The 22044-nt window shown below is 41.1% G+C and overlaps 1 protein-coding gene across 9 annotated transcripts in view; it reads left to right on the forward strand.

The window, feature by feature from the left end:
- Window positions 1-22044, forward strand: part of LOC148014122 (small RNA degrading nuclease 1-like) — a 105146-nt gene that overhangs the window by 34166 nt on the left and 48936 nt on the right. For 7 of the 9 annotated variants that reach the window (XR_015688710.1, XM_087667125.1, XM_087667126.1 and 4 more), the window contains exons 3-6: window positions 2663-2752; window positions 2844-2912; window positions 15951-16088; window positions 16167-16283. Coding sequence is in view for 8 of the 9 variants with exons in the window: in XM_087667125.1 (XP_087523251.1) it covers window positions 2663-2752; window positions 2844-2912; window positions 15951-16088; window positions 16167-16283 (414 nt within the window). In the remaining variant the exon portion in view is untranslated. The remainder of the gene's footprint in view (window positions 1-2662; window positions 2753-2843; window positions 2913-15950; window positions 16089-16166; window positions 16284-22044) is intronic. The other 2 variants (XM_087667121.1, XM_087667120.1) reach the window with 2 other exon arrangements.

The raw sequence follows: 22044 nt of genomic DNA on the forward strand, positions 1-22044 counted from the left end.
CAGCCTTGCTCAGAAGATCTCAGCATTTGGACCCTTGGAGGCTGAGAAATTGCAAATTTCTTTTTGTAAACCCTAATTTACAACAGAAATTAGGGTTTAGCAGCAGCCTCGGGAAGCATGCCAGAAATTAGAAGCTCCAAGACTTGGATTTTTCAGGGCCGAAGCTGAATTTCGGCTAAATTCAGGTGGAGGACTAGCGAGCCATTGAATTTGGGGCATTTCCATCGTCTATGAAATGGGTGAAGGCCAATTAAGTGCCCAAATCAAGGGGCAAAACAAATTGAAGACTTGCTGGTCACTTTGGACAGCAAGGGGAGTTTGGATTGCGAAGGGGATCGGGAGAATCCCATTGTAAATCAACTTCTTCTTCAGTAAAGCTAAAGAAATACCGAAAGGGGCGCCAATTTTGGGGCCAATCGGGTGTGCATTGTCCAAGATTAGTAGGTAAATTTGTATTTTCAGATTTGCATTTATTGTTTGCTACTGTAATTAAGTTGTAATTAGGGATTTATCACCCATCCATGGAAGGAAAAGGCCGGTTTCGGCTAGGGCACCAGTATATTTCCTGGATTAGTTAGGTATTTTATCTAGCATTTCGTGATGTCTATCTTGGGCATTTTATGTTGCCTGACTAGCATTAAATGCTGGCTGATGTGTTGCCATTTATGGCATTATTTTTGCCTATTTATTCAGGCTCCTCCTTCACTGTCATTATACATCATCTGTCATTCATCATCTGATAGGTTTTGGTGGAGGGAGAGGAGTAGGTGCCAGTGCCTTCATAGCCAGTGACTCACATCATCTGTCATTCATCACCTGACAGGTTTTGGTGGAGGGAGAGGAGTAGGTGCCAGTGCCTTCACAGCGAGTGACTCACATTGGTTTTGTATTGTCTCATATCTTGGTATATGGATTCCATTTCCTGAGCATCTCTTTGCTTTTGACTTCTTTGTGCAGTGTTCTTTTCATTTGCAGTGTTTCTCTTTCCTTTGTCTTTTGTGTTCACTAGTCTATTACAGCAGTTTTCCATGTTTCCATCATTGCATCCACTTTTGACAACTTGGCCATCAGTTGTTCTTCGATGTCAATGCGGAATCGATCCTCTAGCAATGGTAAGGATCCATCTTTGCGGTGCAATTCTTCCTACTTATTGCATCAAAGCTCTCAAAGACATGGATGAAAATCGATCTAATACTTGCAAGAACCTCATCTTACCCACCACCCCTCTTCTATGCCATCACTCCCTTTGCTCGTACCTTCTCAATCGCTGATTCCTTTCCCAATCTCTCCATCATTTTGGTTGATGCCGCCTTGACTATTGAATAAGAGTTTACTTAGCTTGTTTGATTAATGTAGGATATTGATGATCAATTCTAATTACAGATCGGTTCAAGTTTTATATAATAATTAGGGCCATGTATGATTCAGCTCTAGGTTTTAATCATACTGACTCATACTTCCATATTCATTTGTGGTTGCTGTATGTAAACTGTTGGAAACCGTTTTACTTTCTTCTTTGTCTTGTTATGGACTCATCTACTCTTGTGTCTTCAATTATGCTATATTCTTTTGCTTCGTGCATGTGTGAGCCAGTTCCAAGCGTGCTTTGGAGAATGTTGTCAAATTATTAATGTATCCTAGGGAAATTAAGTCCTTTCATGTTTGAAACATGCATTACTGAGCTTCTTTAAGAAGATCTTGTAATTGGTCAAGCCCCTTTTGTCCAATCTGGCAGCATTTTATGAGATTGCAGCTAGCAGAATGCAGACTCAGGTCTGACTGACACAAGAAACCCAAGGTGCTAACAAAGGTGTGATGCTAAAATAGTGGACGGATACCTCATGGACAGGCATATCAGATCTGTGCTTAAGCATTGGACATAATCAAAGTATGAGATGCCAAATAAAAAATAGATATGAGCACTCAAGAGACTATTTGTAGAAACCTACACTAAGGCACTTACAATGGCTTATATAGTAATGCCTAGGGGAGGTTATAAGGCTAGCTGTGGGCAGCAGATGTCGCCTGTATTTACTGCTTCTGTGGCTTGTTTTATTGTCACCAGAGGGCTAACAGATCCCTTGATTGCTTTGTGTTTGTTTCAAGGTGAATTTGGCGGTTAAGATCATGCAACAAGTTTTGGATTTAAAGCAACTGCTGCTCTGCATGTGCAAGGGAATATTTCTAGAAAGAGGTGTCTATCAAGGTTTGTAGTTATCTAGATTGCGAGGCTTTAACTGCACCATGTTTCTTGGCTGTCAATCACAGGCCATGTGGTTAATGGAATAAATGACATTATCAAGAAAAGTGTGGAATCTTATTGGCCAGGTAGTTTGTGTAGGAGGATAATGTATCACAACTGACAAAATAATGAACAATGGTCCAACTCTGGGGATGGTTTTGGGAATGCTGATTAGTCAAGTCAATCTTGGTTCAGACCAAAAGGTGCAACTTAAATTTCTTGCAGGGAAAAAAATATCAAAAGCTAGGTGAATGCTACATTTTTAGTATCCATTACTTTAACACATTTGTATCATTAAAGCATTTCAGTGGCTTTCAGTCTTTCTCATCTTGTTGTTCGTTTGGGCTGTATTGTTTGTGTATTTGTCAGTGGAGGTTTTCGTTTCGTTGTCCTGATCTATCAGGGAATTTTATCTTGCAGATAGTCAGCCAGATTAGAAGTCAGGAGAAAAGAATTCAACGGTTTGAAGGATTGGAAGAGGAGGGTTTGTGGGCTGATTCTCCTGAACAAGTAGGGAATCCATAAGTTTCAAATTGGTTGCAATACCACTTCGTTTAAATGTAAAGTTTCCTTTTTTGTACTTGGTTTTTTGCCAGAGCAGAAGTTGGTTAAGTTGACATTGCAACATCGACGTTACAAAGAGTTGTACGCGCTACCATTCTATGACGAGGTTTTAGTTTGAGTGACTGAAACACTTGCATATTTTTATGTTTTTGTCAAGTTCTTTACAAAGGTGTAAGTGATTACCTGATTGATAAGTATCATTCATTAGTTCTGTTATGTGACACTGGTTTCCCACAGTTTTGTTTGTCAGTGATCTATACTCTTGCATTGTCCTGTTTCTTATCTTGCGTATTTGTCTACTCAGATTTAGTAAGGCTTTCTTCAAAACAGTTTCAGGCTTTCTTGGATTGGCATGGGCATAACTAGACCATTTGATCATTTATAGGCAGGGTAGGGACTGAAACCTCACATTGCACACTTCTGTAGTATGAACATAGCCCCAAAAAGCTGCTCACATCGTGCAAGGTTCTCAAGTGAGGCCAATCTCATTACTAAGAAGAAAGTTGTTTCGTGCACACCCTCTTTTTCCATGCGTGGCAACTCACTTGCATGTTCATTTGGCTACTCGTCAATTAGATGGGTAACTGATCTTCTAGTGGGCTTAGACTTTTGAACTTTTTGTTCCCATCTATAATAAAAGTTTGGTTGGAACTTGTGTTAAAGACATTGTTGAGAGATATGACCTTTTCCCCCTATTTCCACACTAAATGTGGCTTTGAAAGGTTTCCTTGACTTTTGCTTTGCTTGCAAAATGACTTTCACTATTCTTGTAATCACTTGCTCTATTCTTCAGCAATGCATCAACTATAATTTGCATTTTTTAATCAACGGAGAAATGCTGATGACACTTGACTTTGTGCAATAGTGGTGAACTTGTTGGGGCAACCGTTAACAATACTTTTGAATTAGGTCTGATAGTGTCACAAATGAATGATGAGTAGCAAAGCCTCCCAAACTTCTTATCGTACTCTTCAAGATTCTCACATTGTAAACAATCTCTTGCCTATTTATAGGGTGCCTCTGTCACTCATTTGACAGGATTGATTCATTCAGTCCGTTACCTCTTCTCTCCAGCCTCTCCACTGTCCTCACACCCCTTCAGGAGGACATTGCGGTTCGTGGTTCGTGGCTGCCTTCATCATCTTCCTTGTGTTACGGCACCCTTGTTCCCTTGTATCACATTCACTCCATGATTCAGATCTTCATCATTCCATTCATTAGAGTTTCTTCTCTCTTCTCTTTTCTTCTCTTCTCAGTGCTTTTTGAGTTCACTCCGTGTTTCTCCCCGCAAATCTTATTGTCTCGCTAGTACGTCGTCTTTTGATATGGTATTAGAGCCGGATCTGCTCTGTAGGCTGTGTTTGCAACTGGCATCTACTCCTTGGCAGCAAGCGGCTCTCCGTAAACCCTACTATCTTGTTGGTATGTCGTCTTTTGACATGGTATCAGAGCCGGATTTACTCAAACTGTGGCAAAGATCCTCCACTCCAGTGAAGGCAAAGACCGGTGGCGGGTTTGGTATCCACTTCTCTTCTTCTTCCACTGCATCAATACCCTAACTGGCGGCTGCTCCCTCTTGCGTTTGTTGTTTTCCAACCTACGTTCCGGGCTGCTGCTGCCTCCTCAACCTCCCCTTTGCTATGTTTACTGCTGGTAGCTCTTCTGTTGCACCCGGCGGCATTCCAACACCTATCCCCTGTTGTGTTTGGCTTTTCTTGCCATTGTTAGTACCTCCACTTGCCTTCTCAGCTTGCGTTTCAGCTAGGCGACAGCTAGCAGCAACCTTCCACCCTTTGCCCCTCACTGCTGTAGGCTGTGTTTGCAACTAACGGCTCCTCCTTGACAGCTGGCGGCTCCTCCTTGACAGTTGGCAGCACTTTATGCCCTTGGTGGCTGATCTCTTCCACCTCTTCCTTCTTCAGCAAGGCACATTGGTACCCATGACTTCTTCCCCAACAGATGACCAGTCTATTGGGTGTTTCTATTGCGGCAAGAGCGGTCATTCCATCGATGACTTTTGATATCGACCTTTGCTCCCCACCCCTTCGAAGTATATGCGTCTTCCACCAGACACTCCTTGTGCCACCTCTCCTTCTGGGCCACAGAGATCGTTCTGCATCGGCTATCAGAGTATTATGCTCAAGGCAATAAGCCGCCATCCATGCGCACTAAGTCCGTTTGAGCACACGGAGGCTCTAAGACCCTACGAGCGATAAGCCCTCTTGGAGACCTTCCCACTGCGCAGAGGTTTCTCCCACTCACTTTCGGATACAGTGGCTTCCATAGCCCACATCTCCTCCATAGTCCACTCTCCTGAGAGTCCGCAACTATTCCCCACCCTTGGCTCATCCTGAGCCTCCTTTTTCCCCACCCTCTTCCACTTAGGTTTGAGAGGCCACTTCTGGGTTCTTTTCTGCTTCTTCTTCTGAGCCCCAGATACCTTCTTCAGCACGATGTCGCACGGAATTTGTGTGGGGTTTCATGAAAGTTGCTCGCCACGCGCATGGATGCTTTGAGATGGGAGAATTCAATGAAATAAGACTTATCCCAAAGAATTTTGAATGAGAAGACAAATTCTTGATTTAAAATATAGGCAAGTTACAGATTCATAAGATTTTTGAATTTGATCACAAGAGCTTCGGAAAAGACAAGGGTGAATTCTCAATCTGAAAGGGAAGAGAAGAAGGTGGGATTTCAGAATTTCGAGGAAAGGTTTTATATGAAGCGAGGAGCACCAAGCTCAAACTCAAGCCACTCTTCATGAACAACTCACGACGGAAACTTTAATGTAGGCGAGGGGCTTAAAGCTCGACCTCAAGCCTTTGCTTTTGAATTTGATGGCAAACTTTGAAGAAGGCGAGGGATACAAGCTCCACCTCACGCCCACACTCCTGAATTCGAAGTAAGATCTTTAAAGAGGTGAGGGATTCAAGTTCAAATCTCTAGCCTCTCTCCCTTGATGTTTGATGGCAATATCGAGGAGGGCGAGGGATACAATCTCATCCTCTAGCCACTCCCATATAAGGTCTTGTCGGAGAGTTCAAGGAGTATATGGAGAACCCCTCATATCCATCCTCTTAAATAGTTTTCATTATGCCCTCCCACATTGATATGCCTTTAGCTTTTCTAAAAAAGCTTAAGGCGTTTAACTTTAAAAGGATAAGGTTATGCTTTTTAAGCTTTTGCTTAAAAACAAAAACCTTAAGCGCAGAATGAGTTCGCCATCCTGCGAATCATTAATGGCAGCTATCCATTCGTCATCACTGATTCAAAATTTGCCATCTTCCTCATCACCCTCAGCATCCATCTTCACATTTGACGAACCGTTCGACAGAATACAAGGTATAGTCCACATGTAAGATGATGTGATTCCTCCCAGCTCACCATGTCATTGCGTGTTGATGTAGTTCTCGTGGCCGTCAGAGGCTTTTCAGAAAATCTCATCAACTCCTCCCTGCATCTCGCAATAATCTTTTCCAAAAGTATTACCCACTCGACAATGTTTCAGTGAATACTGCTCTTAATGGTAAAGGTGATGATGTATAGTTATTCAAATTGCTCTAGCAGCCATGGTGCTTGCATGACGATTAAGATGGAGCCAGAATTATGCTTCATCTGATCATGCAGCACCTGCTTCTTTGCTCTCTCCCTCTAAAGTGAGGTGCAGAAGGTACAGGTGAACGGATATCCAAGGAGGCCTTGGAGGAACATGGTCTCGGAGTGGAAGGTCAAAATATGTTGCCTCTCCAGTGTCACCAAATATAGCGACATGGAAGGATCATAAGCAATGGGTGCAAGCAGAGCTTTGATGTTGGTAGCTGCTGCTGTTATCGAGAAGGACGTCGTCGGTGCGTAGTTCGGTGCCCTTGGCTAGAGTTTCACTGTGGTGATGAAGTTTGGTGGCTCATCAGTAGCGTCAACTGAGCGGATGCGTGAAGCTGTTGACCTAATCCTCAGCTTTGTCCCCCGAGAGAGCCCGATCATAGTTCTCTTAGCAGTGGGAAAAGTTACCAACAATTTGCTAAAGGTTGGAGAAGCTGCAATGGCTTGTGGTCCTGGGATGTTTGCTTCCATTCCTGAATTTAATACTGTGAAAGATCTCCACCTCAGTTAACTAAAGAACTTGGAGTGGATCAAGCAATGATTACAGAACTTTTGGAGGAGTTGGATCGTTTGCTCTCATGTATTTCTGTCATGAAGGAGTTTACAAACTGTAGAAAGGATCTTCTTGTATGATTTAGAGTATTGGAAAGATTCTTTCATGGAGGTTGTGCCTCTCTGCTGCCTACCAATTTGCCTTCCAAATCAAGACAACCATCATTATATTCGTCCTCCCCTCATGACAAGCTGTCACAGTAAATATCTTCTTAAGTTGGTGACCTTCGGAACTTGAGAACTGTCTCATATTTTACAATCATGGATGAGGCTTTTTTAGCATATGTTGGCAATATCCATGAGCAATGTTGTCAACATTTGGACATTCAAATTATCAAGACACGTGGTAAGAAACCTTTGTAGCAGAGCACATAACAAGTACCTTCTGTGATATCATTTGTTCCACTTGACATGAGAATAGTCTATGCCCGTATTGGGGTTTTCTCATTTAGCTTGTCTTTGATATTTTTTTCTATTTTTGTTTTCTTCATAGTACTTGTCAATGTTCTTTTGATAATAATCTTGCTCTATGCAATGTGATCTAGCAGAAATATGCTACGAAATAGAACTTCATGCCCAGTCATTCATGAATCGAGAAATTATGCAATGTTGGATCCATGCGATGCAATCAATCAAACAATGCTTGTCACAAAATTTATGAATGCTTTGGAGAGAATGTGCCTAGCCTAACTACATGTGCTCATGCATCATGCAAACTAACAAGACACACACAATAGAAAATAAATTGCTAATGCCACGAGGATGTGAAAATTTGATGCTTTGCTTATGTTTCATTGACATTTGATTAAAGGATTAATCAAATGTGCAATTAAAAGATGCACATGTGTTGCACATGTGAGGTGCAAGCTACTTTTCACAGTTGAAGGCCGAAGGACCTTGTGAAAAAGATGGGTGTCAAAGGCAAAAGTTGTAACAAGTTACACTTGTTAGATTCTAGGTGAATTTGGGTGTCAGTTTGCCCCTAGGATCATTAATTGGCCATTAAGTGTCAGTGGTGACACTAGGGACTAAGCATTAATTAATGGATTAATGCTTGTCCAAGGGTCAATTAATGCATGGGACCACTTTGGGTTGCAAATGGCCTAGCCAATTAATTTTTGGATGGGCAAGGTTAATTTTCTGGGCATTGATTAAGGGCTGAATTAATTTACAGAATTAATTAATTCTGAAAATTAATTAAATGACTGGAAATTGCTGAAAATGGATTAAGAAAGCTGCCACTTAACAAAAATTTCCCATGCAAGTGGGGGAAAGGCTAAATAGGGCTGAAGGGAGAGGGAAATCTTGTTTTTTTCATTGTGGAGCTGTTGGAAAGAGTGTTGGACTGTTGCTGCCAGCTTTTGGGCCAATTCCTAGCCATTGGAGACCTTTTAGGTGATGGGGATTGCATATTCTTGACGTTGGGAAGCTGATAATTGCTGCTGATGCACTTTCTCCTGAAGATCACAATCTCTGATGCTCCTATTGTTGTTGGTGCATCCGTTTGGGGCTGGTATAGCAGGGAAGCAGCTGATTTTGATAAGTTCTCGACAAATCTCAGAATTTTCTCTCTCTACAGCATTCTCTCATCTCTTTCAACCTATGCTCAGCCATTCTCAGCAATTCTTAGCCATTTGGAGGAGATTTCAGCCATTTTTGGTAGGCTGATCCGTAGTTTCTGCAGTAAACCCTAATTTACAGCAGCAGATATTAGGGTTTAGCAGCCACCTTGGGATCCGTGCTAGAGATTGAAGGCTCAAGGGACTGAAATCAGCAGCTGATAATTGAAGATTATCAAGGGATTTCAGGAGCCAGCCCATTCCAAATTGATTTGGGGCAGCATTTGGCCAGCCAAGGGTCAAATTGGAGAAGAAGTCTTGGGTGAATCAAGGGGCAAATGACCCAAAAGGCTTGCTGGTCATTTATGACAGCAAGAGCAATTGGATAGCAGGAGGAGATTGAAGAATTTCAAGTTGTACTCCTTCCAATTGTATGAAAGCTAAAGAAATACCGCAAGGGGCGCCAATTTTGGGGCCAACAGGGTCTACTGTACAAGAATGTTATGGTAAAGTGTGTATTTCATTTTATGTGCATTTATTTATTGCTGTAATTAACTCTTAAATTAGGTTATCACTACCCATTCCAAGAAGGAAGGCTGGTTCGCAGTGGTGGACGTGCGGCATCATGACATCCGCCCCCTCCAAACCTGCACATCCTTCGGCATGTGCCAACTTGTTTACCACTTGCAGATTTGTGCCCACTAGGATCATATGGGAAATCACCGGGGTAATATGACATGTAGTTAAGTTGGCATAGGTTATCACAATATCCTCTTGGATCATATGGATAAATCAAAGTAGGTATAATCATCACAGTATGGAATAACTTGATCTTTTCTCCTGCAAAAATATTTTCCATAGCATCCAAATCTTCTTTGGTTGGTTGATCTTTAAACAATCCCATGACTCCAAACTCTCTTTCCTCCTTCAATGAAACAAGTTTGATTTGTGTCTTGGCCACATTGGCATTTATATCCATATCCATCTCCATAAATGGTGTAAACATTGGGAAATTATCAACGCTGTCCAAAGGTAATTTAACCTTCTTGTCAACTGTCTTATATTTTGTGTGTATTCTGGCTTCTTTGCTACAATCTACAAATTTCAGCTCTTGATGTAAATTCCCTGGTAAACACAAATTGTGCTGTGTATAAACAACACCCATCTCTTTTGATTGACAAAAACAGCCATATCTTTTTTAGACTGCATATAAATAGCCCAACAGTGAAACTCACAGCTTACTTCAGTTGTAAATCCTGTTTGCTGTTGTAAATTGACACTCTGTAAATCTTTTTGCTAAAATATTTCATCAGAGAACACTTTTTGCTAAGAATTCTCAGCACCTAAATTTTCTTGTTGCATGAAATCAGCAATTTGGCAATTTATTGCCAGAGAATTGACTTGTAAGGCATATAAAAACTCTTGATTTTTAGTTTTCAACAATGCTGAAAGATCCTTCATAGTATCTGAGCATAATAGCCCGTTATAAAGACCTTTAGTAACCTCCTCATCAGAATCAATCTCTTCAATCTCCTTTAAGTCCGTAGTTATCTCAATGTCGGAAAACAACTTAAATCAAGGTTACTTTTTCGGCTTCGGATCCTTTTTCTTTGGGGCTTTCTGATCTTCTTGTACTTTCGGCTTTTGAACTTCAGCTATACTCTGCTCTGGTCCTGAAGAAGAAGGCTGAGAGATTGGATCACTCCTCCTAGTCACCCTCTGCAAACCTTCAGACTGATCATCATCTCTTCTCCGCTTCTCCTCAATAAATACTTCGACTTCTTGAGATTTCACCATTTTGGAAGAATTTGCAGGGGTACATGAAGTTGGGGCTGAAATTGGAGCTGGCTATTGCTCCCTTCGAGTCATCTTGTTTTGTAGGTCTTTTAAGTTCTTTAAAATCTCCTCTATCATATTTTCGACAGTTGGTTTGGTAGATGGTCTGACAACCACAGTAGGAATAGGGATGGGTATAGGCATAGAGACAGGATGAGAAATAGGAGAAGTAGTGGATGGAGAAACAGGAGAAGTAGGAGAGGTTGAGGTAGGAGAAGACATGGTTGGAGGTGATTGCATGCCGTTTTGCAAGCGAGTCTTCCATCTCCGCCTCTTTGTAAGTGTAGAAACCACATCGACAACATCCTGCCAATCCGTCTTCAATCCCATAGGCTACGTACGGTCTTCAAGAAGCTCTCCCAACTCATCTTGAAGTGCAGGATCAGCCGCATGCAAAAGTAACTCCACTTTCTCCGAGTTCAAAGCTCTTTGCTCTAATGCATCCAACTGGTTGTATCGCTCTTCAAACTCCCGCAACAACTCAGAAGCAACAAGTCCTTTGTTGGGCTGATAGACCCACTCTCTAAATGTCTTCTGTGTAGCAATACCATAATTCTCCAGAAAATATTTGCCTTTAAGCACTTTCTTGAAAACATTCCAGTTGGAGTCTTGCACAAACAAATTTGTCACTCTAACGTGCAAAGTAGGCATGACAAGCCGTAAGAAATAGTTGCTCTAGTTGGTCGGAACTCCAAAGAAGCGCATCTGGCTTTCAAAGGCTTTAAGATAGGCTGAAACATTCTGGCCATCAAATAATTTGCGCTTACTAACCACAGCCTTAATCACCTTGGTCACTCCATGCGTATGCTCTTGTTCTTAATGCAATAGTTGTTGTTGATCCAACTGCTGTTGATGTAATTGTTGCTGCTGTTGCATAGATAACTACATTTGTTTATTCTGCATCATAATAGTTGAATAAAGAGTTTGTAATAAGGTCTTTGTCTCATTAGTCGAAAAGGAAGTAGTTGATGAAGAAGAAGGATTATTCGAAGAGTCTCCCATCTCGATGATCAGAAGCGACGCTGTCACGTTGGGTTCACTAGATGTCGCACAGAATTTGCGCGGGGTTTTTTGAAAGTTGCTCGCCGCAGGGATGTTTTGAGATGGGAGAATTCAATGAAATAAAACTTATCCAAAAGAATTTTGAATGAGAAGACAAATTCTTGATTTAAAATAAAGGCAAGTTACAGGTTCATAAGATTTTCGAATTTGATCACAAGAGTTTCAGAAAAGACAAGGGTGAATTCTCAATCTGAAAGGGAAGAGAAGAAGGTGGGATTTCAGAATTTCGAGGAAAGGTTTTAAATGAAGCGAAGAGCACCAAGCTCAAACTCAAGCCACTTTTCATGAACAACTCACTATGGAAACTTCGATGTAGGTGAGGGGCTTAAAGCTCGACCTCAAGCCTTTGCTTTTGAATTTGATGGCAAACTTTGAAGAAGGCGAGGGATACAAGCTCCACGTCATGCCCACACTCCTGAATTCGAAGTAAGATCTTTAAGGAGGCGAGGGATTCAAGTTCAAATCTCTAGCCTCTCTCCCTTGATGTTTGATGGCGATATCGAGGAGGGCGAGGGATACAATCTCAATCTCTAGCCACTCCCATATAAGCTCTTCTCGGAGAGTTCAAGGAGTATATCGAGAACCCCTCATACCCATCCTCTTAAATAGTTTTCATTATGCCCTTCCACGTTGATATGCTTTTAGCTTTTCTAAAAAAGCTTAAGGTTTTTAACTTTAAAAGGATAAGGTTATGCTTTTTAAGCTTTTGCTTTTAAAAAAAACCTTAAACGCAGAATTAGTTCCCCATCCTGTGAACCATTAATGGCAGCTATCCATTTGTCATCACTGATTCAAAATTTGCCATCTGCCGCATCACCTTCAGTGCCCATCTTCACATTGTCATCTTACATGTGATGTAGTTTTCCTGGCCGTCAGAGGCTTTTCAGAAAATCTCATCAACTCCTCCCTGCATCTCGCAATAATCTTTTCCAAAAGTATTACCCACTCGACAATGTTCCAGTCAATACTGCTCTTAATGGTAAAGGTGATGATGCACAGTTATTCAAATTGCTCTAGCAGCCATGGTGCTTGCATGACGATTAAGATGGAGCCAGAATTATGCTTCGTCTGATCATGCAGCACCCACTTCTTTGCTCTCTCCCTCTAAAGTGAGGTGCAGAAGGTACAGGCGAACGGATATCCAAGGAGGCCTTGGAGGAACATGGTCCCGGAGTGGAAGGTCAAGGTATGCTGCCTCTCCAGCGTCACCGAATACAGCGACATGGAAGGGTCATAAGCAATGGGTGCAAGCAGAGCTTTGATGTTGGCAGCTGCTGCTGTTGTCGAGGAGGAGGATGCCGTCGGTGTGCAGTTCGGTGCCCCTGGCTAGAGTTTCACTGTGGTGATGAAGTTTGATGGCTCATCAGTAGTGTCAGCTGAGCGGATGCATGAAGTTGTTGACCTGATCCTCAGATTTGTCCCCCGGGAGACCCCGATCATAGTTCTTTCAGCAGTGGGGAAAACTACCAACAATTTGCTGAAGGCTGGAAAAGCTGCAATGGCTTGTTGTTCTAGGATGTCTGCTTCCATTCCTGAATTTAATACTGTGAAAGATCTCCACCTTAGTACAACTAAAGAACTTGGAGTGGATCAAGCAATGATTTCAGAACTTCTGGAGGAGTTGGATCGTCTGCTCCCATGTATTTCTGTCATGAAGGAGCTTACAAACTGTACAAAGGATCTTCTTGTATCATTTAGAGTATTGGAAAGATTCTTTCATGGAGGTTGTGCCTCTCTGCTGCCTACCAAATTCCCTTCCAAATCAAGACAGTCATCATTATATTCGTCCTCCCCTCATGACAAGCTGTCACCTGAAATATGTTCTTAAGTTGGTGACCTTCGGAACTTGAGAACTGCCTCATATTTTACAACCACGGATGAGGCTTTCTTAGCATATGTTGGCAATATCCATGAGCAATGTTGTCAACATTTGGACATTTAAATTTCCAAGACACGTGGTAAGAAACCTTTGTAGCAGAGCATATAACAAGTGCCTTCTGTGATATTATTTGTTCCACTTGACATGAGAATAGTCTATGCCCGTATTGGGGTCTTCTCCTTTAGCTTGCCTTTGATATTTCCTTCTATTTTTGTTTTCTTCATGGTACCTGTCAATGTTCTTTTGATAATAATCTTGCTCTATGCAATGTGATCTAGCAAAAATATGCTACGAAATAGAACTTTCATGCCCAAGCATTCATGAATCGAGAAATTATGCAATGTTGGATCCATGCGATGCAATCAATCAAACAATGCTTGTCACAAAATTTATGAATGCTTTGGAGAGAATGTGCCTAGCCTAACTACATGTGCTCGTGCATCATGCAAACAAAAAAGACACACACAACGGAAAACAAATTCCTAATGGCGCTGCCTAATGTGTTCAAATTCTTGGCGAAAAACTCCGCCCTCAGGTTCGTAGTGGTCGACGCACAGTGTCACGACAACGACCGACAGCACTTCCTTCGTCATCAGATGCTTTGCAGTCTGTGAGCCATGAGGTATTGGATTGCCTCTCTCTCTCTCAGATTGGGATTGAGAGGGGGATTTTCTTACTTCGCCCTCAAAGGGAGCTTCCTGTTCTTCGGCTTCAAAGGGGGCTCCTGATTCTACCCCTTTCCATTCAGAGAGGGACTCTATGTGCCATAAATTTCTTCACACACCACCACCTTTCACTTTCGAGGAGTGGCTCTCCTTTGAGCAGTCATTTCCTCTATATATACCTAGGATCTAGAGGATCTACCTAGATTGGGGCCCTTGGGTCTTTAGTAGTGACTTGGTGGCTAGGCCTTTATATTCTTTCCAACATGGAGTCACGGAGCTAGTGGCTTCTCTCCTGAGGTTGAGTTTCGGGTTCTATAGCTCATCCAGTCTCTTGACTATCTTCAAAGGTCTCCTTTCAAGTGGTATTCTTAGATTACAGGGTGAATCTTCTTCGTCCCTTGGTCCGCATGGAGCCAACTCCCGAGATTGAGTACAGGCATATCCTGATGGTTCTCGGCACCACACAAAGTCCGACATTCCTCCTATGCATTGTATGTTTTCATCATCTTTTTACTAGGGCACTTATGCAAGTGAACAATTTTTCCATGTGGGACATTGTCCAAGTGGCACCTGCTGCATGAGCATTCTTTAGCATGTAGTATTGCATCTCCACCTCTCTCTCTTCTCTTGTTCCCCTTTTTTGGGCTTGAGAAGGGGTGTTGAGAAACCCTTCATCCGTAGTTTTGCATTCTCCGTTTTGCGTTTAGGGTTGTGTTTTACGTTTAGGGTTTCACAGTGGACAGCCCCAAAAAGGGGCTGGGCACCCACAGTGAGTCGCCACCCTAGACAGCTGGCACCCTTCCTCCGGGCGCCACCCTAGACAATCTCTTGCCTATTTATAGGCTGCCTCTGTCACTCATTTGACACGGCTGATTCATTCAGTCCGTCACCTCTTCTCTCTAGCCTCTCCACTGACCTCACACCCCTTCAGGAGGACATTGCGGTTCGTGGTTTATGGCTGTCTTCATCATCTTCCTTGTGCTACGCCACCCTTGTTCCCTTGTATCACATTCACTCCATGATTCAGATCTTCATCATTGCATTCATTAGAGTTTCTTCTCTCTTCTCTTCTCTTCTCAGTGTTTACCAAGTTCACTCCATGTTTTTCCCCGCAAACCCTACTATCTCACTGGTACGTCGTCTTTTTACACATTTTTCATCAGGATTGAAGCGTGAAACATGTTTCACTGTTGAAACGTTTGAATGTGCGACATTTTGCTATCTATTTCATTCAAAGAGAAAAGAGCAATTCCTTTTGATAATTTGATGAGCATATGTATTTTAAACGTGTTATTTTGCCACTTCATGCAGTATTTCACTTAGGATGTACCTAGGCATGAAACGTTTCAGGCCAAAACACAACATCTCGGGAGTGAAACATTTCATAGTCGACTCTTCATCTTGTTGACTGTCAACAATCAGTGCCCATTGCAACTCATGTGAGAGGCTTTTTTGTTTGTTTGTTTGTTGGTTTATTGTTATTATTATTATTATTATTATTATTATTGGCATTGTGTGTCTCTCTTTTTTAAAAATAGTGTTTTGCGTGAAACCAATTCTGCTTGTATATTAATGAGCTAGTGAACATTAGTTTCACAGAAAATATGTTGTTTTGGGTGGGGGGGGGTTTTAATATTTGTGCATGAGAAAGCCAAACCACACAAGTGTACTGGACTGCACAATGCATACATGTGCATGCATACACATGAGGATGGGTGGTTGACATTGGATAGTTACGGCAGACCAGCTGCACATGTATATCATGACACACCTAATAACTCACTCATACATGTTGATGGGTTCTATTCTGTTTGTGACTACATTACTGTCACTGCACAATACATTGTATTTATGATTTCCTGCATCACACATCATGGCTACAACCTGAGCTGTTTTAAAGATTAAGATGCTTTCTTTGTTTTTGCTTGCTAAGCTGTTTTGCTTTTGTGCTTGTTAAAATTTTTGGAGTGTCTTGTTTCTGAGTGTAGGGATGGGTGATGACAGACTCAAGAAAAGGAGATGATTGTGATCTTGAGGATATACTTTCAATTGACTGTGAAATGGTGTTATGTGAAGATGGACAGAAAGAATTGGTCCGTGTATGTGCTGTAAATAGCCAGTGTGAGGTAACTTTATTCTTTTTAAAATTTTGAATCAAGTGATCTTTCTCTTTCTATATCTTGAAATCTCTTTTACTTTGCCAGGTGATTTTAGACTCGCTTGTTAAACCGACAAAAAAAGTTGTTGATTACTTGACATCTATAACTGGAATATGTGAGGATGATATGGAAAGTGTTACTTGCCAATTTACTGATGCACAGGTGCATTGATTAACCCCAAATTAGTTGGGTTTTAAATGACTGCTTTGGATTTAAAATGTTAACTATTCCTTATAATATCGGGCTTTTCTCTAAACTGATGGGATCTTACTATTCCAGTCAGTGTTCCATTTAAGAAAATCCTGATGTTTGATCAAACTACTTGAGCTAGGCTGACCACGCTTCATTTTGTTTCTATTGAGATTTTCAGTGCCATTTGCTGCTCTCTTTCTTATGTTAAATAGATACATGCACATTTTAGTATAGGGCAGCTCACTGTTAGCATCTAGCTGTTTGCATGAGCTCAACTTTTCCATTGTGCTGCATGGTGATCTTGAGACTCTTCAAATGCAATGCATTAAGCTGTCTTCATGGACGACGGCACCAGCCAGCTAGGTGGCAGCAGAAATCAGAGGTTGACAATGAAGATGATGGCGAAGAAGGTGATGGAAAGCTGGCTCAAGATGTGGGAATGAGGGGTGAAAGCGGGAGTGCACATTGATCCCTATTTAAATAACATTTTGAGTCAACTGCCCTAGTGAAAATTCTTGTGGGCTGTTTGAAGAGCCAAGAAAAATGCTATAAAAATATGATACTCCAAACAGAATTTTAATGTGGCTGCACACTCCTCTTAAGCCCAAAAAGGGTGATCATAGAGAGTGAAAAGAAGGCTTTAACTCGGATACAAAAGGTGCCACCCTACAAAGACCAAGGGATTGAGCCATGGACGTCGCTCTAGATTTCCCAAGGATGTACTAGAATAATAAAGGCGATGGATTATGGATATCTTCTTTTGATTCACCCAAGACGTCACCTGTTGAAATGAAGATATGGGACTAGGGGTGTCATGATGGATTGTTGTGCAACGAGTCTTCCTTCTTAGAGAGGGTGGTAATAACTTGATTAATCAATAATTACAACAAGCATAAAATTCACATAAAATAAAAATGAAAATGTTATACGTTTATATTGGACAATGGATAGCATGTTGGCCTCAAAATTGGTGCCCCTTGCTGTATTTCTTTATATTGGATTGCAATTTGGATGGAATACAATGAGATTCTGTGAATCTTATTCGCTCCAATTGCCAGCAAGCTCTCCAATTGCCTCTTGCTGTCTTACATCTCCAGTAGGCCTTGAAACCAATTTGCCCCTTGGTTGATTGGGGAGATAGGCCTTCAATTGTGCTCCTTGGGTAACAAATTCAGCCCCAAATGTTTGTTGATTGAATGGCCACTCGAATGTCTTGAAATTGCTTCGATTTCAATGACTGAAATTCAAGTCCATAGGTCTTCAATTTTTGAGCATGCTTCCGGAGGTAGTTGTTAAGCCCTAATTTTTGCTTTGTAAATTAGAGTTTACAATAGAGATTAGTTAAAATCTCTACCTCCAATGGGCTGATTTTGTTGGAAATTGCTAAGGAAGGATGATAATAGGCTGGAGGATGAGAGAGAATACTGAAGAGAGAAAATTTAGAATTCCATTTGGAAAAAATGGAAGAAATCAACTCCTACTTTGTCTAGATAGCCCAAGAAAGTTCTTGCCACTGATTGAACACCCTAATATAATGTTGCTTGGTTGAAACAATCCTCAAATTGGTGTTACCTATTGCTGTAGTCTCTACTAGACATGTCTTTATTTACGACTCCAAAAAAAATCTGATCAGCAAACAATTAAATTGGCTAGGCCGATTTATCACCCAAGTGATTTTGAGCACTCATTAGCTTAGAATCGGCAATAGTTAATTAATTAATGTGGATTTCCTAGTGTCGCCATTGACACTAATGGCTATTAAACGTTTTACGCCAAGTTTTGACACTGGGTACAACCTAGTAGACAACTTATTATAACTTTTGCCAATGTCACCCATTGATCACCAAGGTCTTACTATCACTTGATTGACTTGTATTTCACATGTGTATCTTACATGTGCATGACTTAATAATGCCAAAGGTAATCATTAAAAATACACATCCTTATGACAATTGCCAATGAGTGTGCAATGGTTGCAAGGGCAATGAACAATCTTGTGGGAATTATATATTATTGTTATCATTATTGTGATCATTATTATTATCACTGGGATGTTTTCGTGATTGACCTAGCTCGATAGTTCGTATGAAAGTTAGACCCAAAGCACAAAACCACAATCAAGGGTCCCTATGTAGAGGTCTGAAGAAATAGATGAGTGTGATAGCTGATTGGAGTATGGTAGCTGCTCGGGATTTTGGGTGAGCAATTAGTGTTCAAATGCTGTGCTTGATGAGGTAAAAGGGAATCATGCTACACAATGTATGAGTTTTATTTGGAGGATGCTTATAGTCATAGGTTTTAATTCGATTCAAATGACAACATATACACACCATGCAAATGCAAAGGGGTAGTCCGATAGGTATGGCTATGTGGCAAGATGTCCCTTGGATAGTGTCCTCATAGGGGAATTGTTCACTTGTCCAAGTTCCCTCTTACAATGGTGCGGTTATATGATGCAATGTAAAGGGTAGATATAATAGGAAAGGGATGTTGATGTTAAAGATGAAGACAAGATGAAACTTGAATGTACCATGTTGAGAAAGCAATCTCCTCTCAAAATCGTAGATGTTGATGCTAAAGGAGGAGTTGATGTCAGCTGTATTGTGGAGGATCTCATGGAGAAGTTGATAGATTAGAAGCACCTCAACGGGAGGAGCTGGGTCAAAGAAGCAATGACCGTGGTAGCATTGAGAGATGCTTGAAGTTTGGGCTTGAGAGGGGAAGTCTCCATGCCAATTGAAAAAGGAGGGTTGAACTAAGGGAGAAATGAGCCCCTAAGGGTTGGCCAACAAACCATGTCTCCAAACTAGTGAGAATCAATGGATATTGATAGTATTAGTCCTTTACTGAATTACAAAACCAACATGTAAGTACTAGAAGAGACCAAAGTATGCATACTAGTGCTTCAGAGTGAGATTCTTTGGTGCTTAGCTAAGAAAGAAAATAAAGCAAAGCTAAGAGAGTAGAGTGTAGTAGAAGAGAAAGGAGAGATGAAGTCCTAGTGTACATGCATAAGCTCAAGTAGCTTATAGGCTTGAATTCGTTTCGCCTACAAAGAATAAGAGAAACTACCATACTAGCTTGATGGATGTACTAGCCTAATGTATGCTAAAGGACCTAGATAAATCTAGTTTAGGGGTAGGGCCACCATTGTGTACATCCTTTGGTAGGTCTTTGCCAAGGGAAATCATGAGAAGGGGGTGAAGCTAGATGCATCATGAGTCCTCATTAGGGCGATTGGATGGCAATGTGGAGTAAAGCCCAATGCAGGTGACTTGCATGGCCAATTAGGGAACCTTCAAGGTCATAAATCTTGAAAGGCATTGAGAGGGATTGTCTATAAGCCACATTACCAACGGTTTGCCACTAGGTTGTGTGGGGACCAGGAGTAGGAAGAATTGGAGTAAAGGATGAAGCAGGACTTCCTCTCAGCGGTGTCGGAGGGGTTTTAGTCGAAAGGTCGTATCCATTAGGGATCACAGATAGAAAGAAGTAGAGATAGGAGATGAAAGAGAAGAAAAAGAATAGACAAGTGGTAAACACGATAAAGACAAAGCACAATGAATTGAATCAATATGTATTGATAAGACCTGAAATTCCTTGTCTGGCACTACTTAGAAGCAATCTCCAAGCATTAGATCTCGTGGGTCTTTCTCGTAGACAAAAAACGTACATAAAAACATCTTCCTCTTTGTTGCTCGGAACCCAAATTTGATGGCTCTTTTGGCTTCGAAAGGGTGGTAAAACTCTAGGACACCTGATAAAACTTTAGGATGCCTGGGCAAGGATCTCCCAGATCACTTATTATTATTCTTCTTCCAGTTCAAAGTGCTGTTTTTTGGCTGTCAATTGCGATCATGACGCGCATGATTTTGCCCATCTTTCTTTTTCATGAAAAATCCCATAACTGGCTGAAAAAGCAACTTGCTTTTTGCATGCCACCCTAATCTAGAAGTTTTCCTAGCTTTTTCGGATATTTACAATAAATAATATCCAACATATCTAAAATAGGCTAAAATTGTCCAAAAATCTAGTATTTTTGGATCATCATGCCACTCACACTAGCGCTAATGACCTAGATGTCATTGACTCTCTTGATCAATAAGAAAGTCGGATGATGATGCACTTCAGAGTTTTTCACACCGTGTCCGCGTAGTGACACGACATCCACCCTCTCTGAATCTGCACATCCTCCGGTATGTGCCAAGATCCTAGTTGTCATTAGATTCTGAGTCCTCCTGTGTAACCATATCCTTTGCTTCTTTATCTTTCATATCTTTTTGGCTATCCCTTGTATCATGGCCACTATTTTCTTTCAATTTTGGCAACTCATAGGCATTAGATTCCCGCCTCTTGAATAATTTGATGCTTTTCCTTGCTATCGGAAGTTTTATGGTTGTCCCATCCAGCTCATTTAGTGCATAAGTAGCATTATCAAACACCTGTCTTACCACATAGGGTCCAAACCATCTTTTGGAAACTTTACGCATGGCACTATGCTGGTTGTCTAAACTGCTATCATAAACCAATACCCAATCTCCATCTTGTATAGTTCTTGGCCTGAATCTATGTCTTTTGTCAAACCGTTTGTTGTTTTGTATCCTTGCTGCCCTTAACTTTGCAAATGGTGTCTCTATGTCTTCTGACTTTCTTTCCAACTGTCTAATGCGTAAGGCCAACAACTCCTCTCAATTCAACTCCTCCTTCCAAGGTAGCACACTCCATGTGATTTCCATCTGTTCTATCAGCATGATAGGTTTTTGACCATACATCAATTCTGCAGGCATATATCCTGTAACAACACTATGAGTTGTTCTGTTAGCCCACAAGCTTTCATGAAATTCTTGCATAACATTTACTTGTGAAGCTCTATCACCCAAAACTCGCAATGGCATACCTTGTTTCTTTTTAGCATGTTTCCATAAGTATCCATCTTTTAAGAAAAACCCATAGGCTTTCCTCTTGATCTTCTTAAACTTCTTATCTGACCATTCATCTCTCTTTGTTAATGTACTGAGGTATTGACCAATTCTCAACCACTCTCCTGCGTATTTGTCTTTCAGAAACACTTCTACACAAGATGCAAAACATCTAAAGTATCTTTCCTTTGTTGTCCAAGCTTTTGTTTATGCTGTAGCAACACTTTACATTGCTAAATTCACTCTTACAAAATCATTTTTAGCCGCAAGAAAGTCATCTTTTTCCTCCTCATCCATTATCCCATCTTTATTCTCATAGCGTGCTCGAGATAACATGTCTGCCATTGGGCTATCTCTTTCTGCAATATGCCAAAATTCAGAGTTCAAAGATTTGATGTATGCAATCCAGCAGAGCATAGCAATGTTCAGGGTAGCACAACTAGTAATAATACCCAATATTGGCAAACAATTGGTCTCAATGACTACACGAGCACCCATGAAATACTCTTTATCACATTTAAGGGCTATCACAATTTTCCATAAATTTCTTTTTACTTGTGGGTATCTTCTTTGTCGTTCAGTCAATACTCTAGTACCAAAGCATATTGCATATCTTTGCCCTTCCTCATCATCTTGTCCAATTGCTCATCCAATTCTGATTGGGCTTGTATCAACAGTAATAATGATAGGCTTTCCATGTGAATAGTCAGCCTTTCTCAATGCAGGAGCAGATTTTAAGAGTTGTTTCAATTTTTTCATTGCTTTCTAATGCTTCCTTCCCCAATGAAATCTCTGACCTTTCCTCGGAAGCT

Source organism: Lygodium microphyllum, chromosome 25, assembly GCF_053477565.2.
Source record: "Lygodium microphyllum isolate KBCC chromosome 25, Lygodium_microphyllum_v1.1.10, whole genome shotgun sequence".
Taxonomy (NCBI): Eukaryota; Viridiplantae; Streptophyta; class Polypodiopsida; order Schizaeales; family Lygodiaceae; genus Lygodium; species Lygodium microphyllum.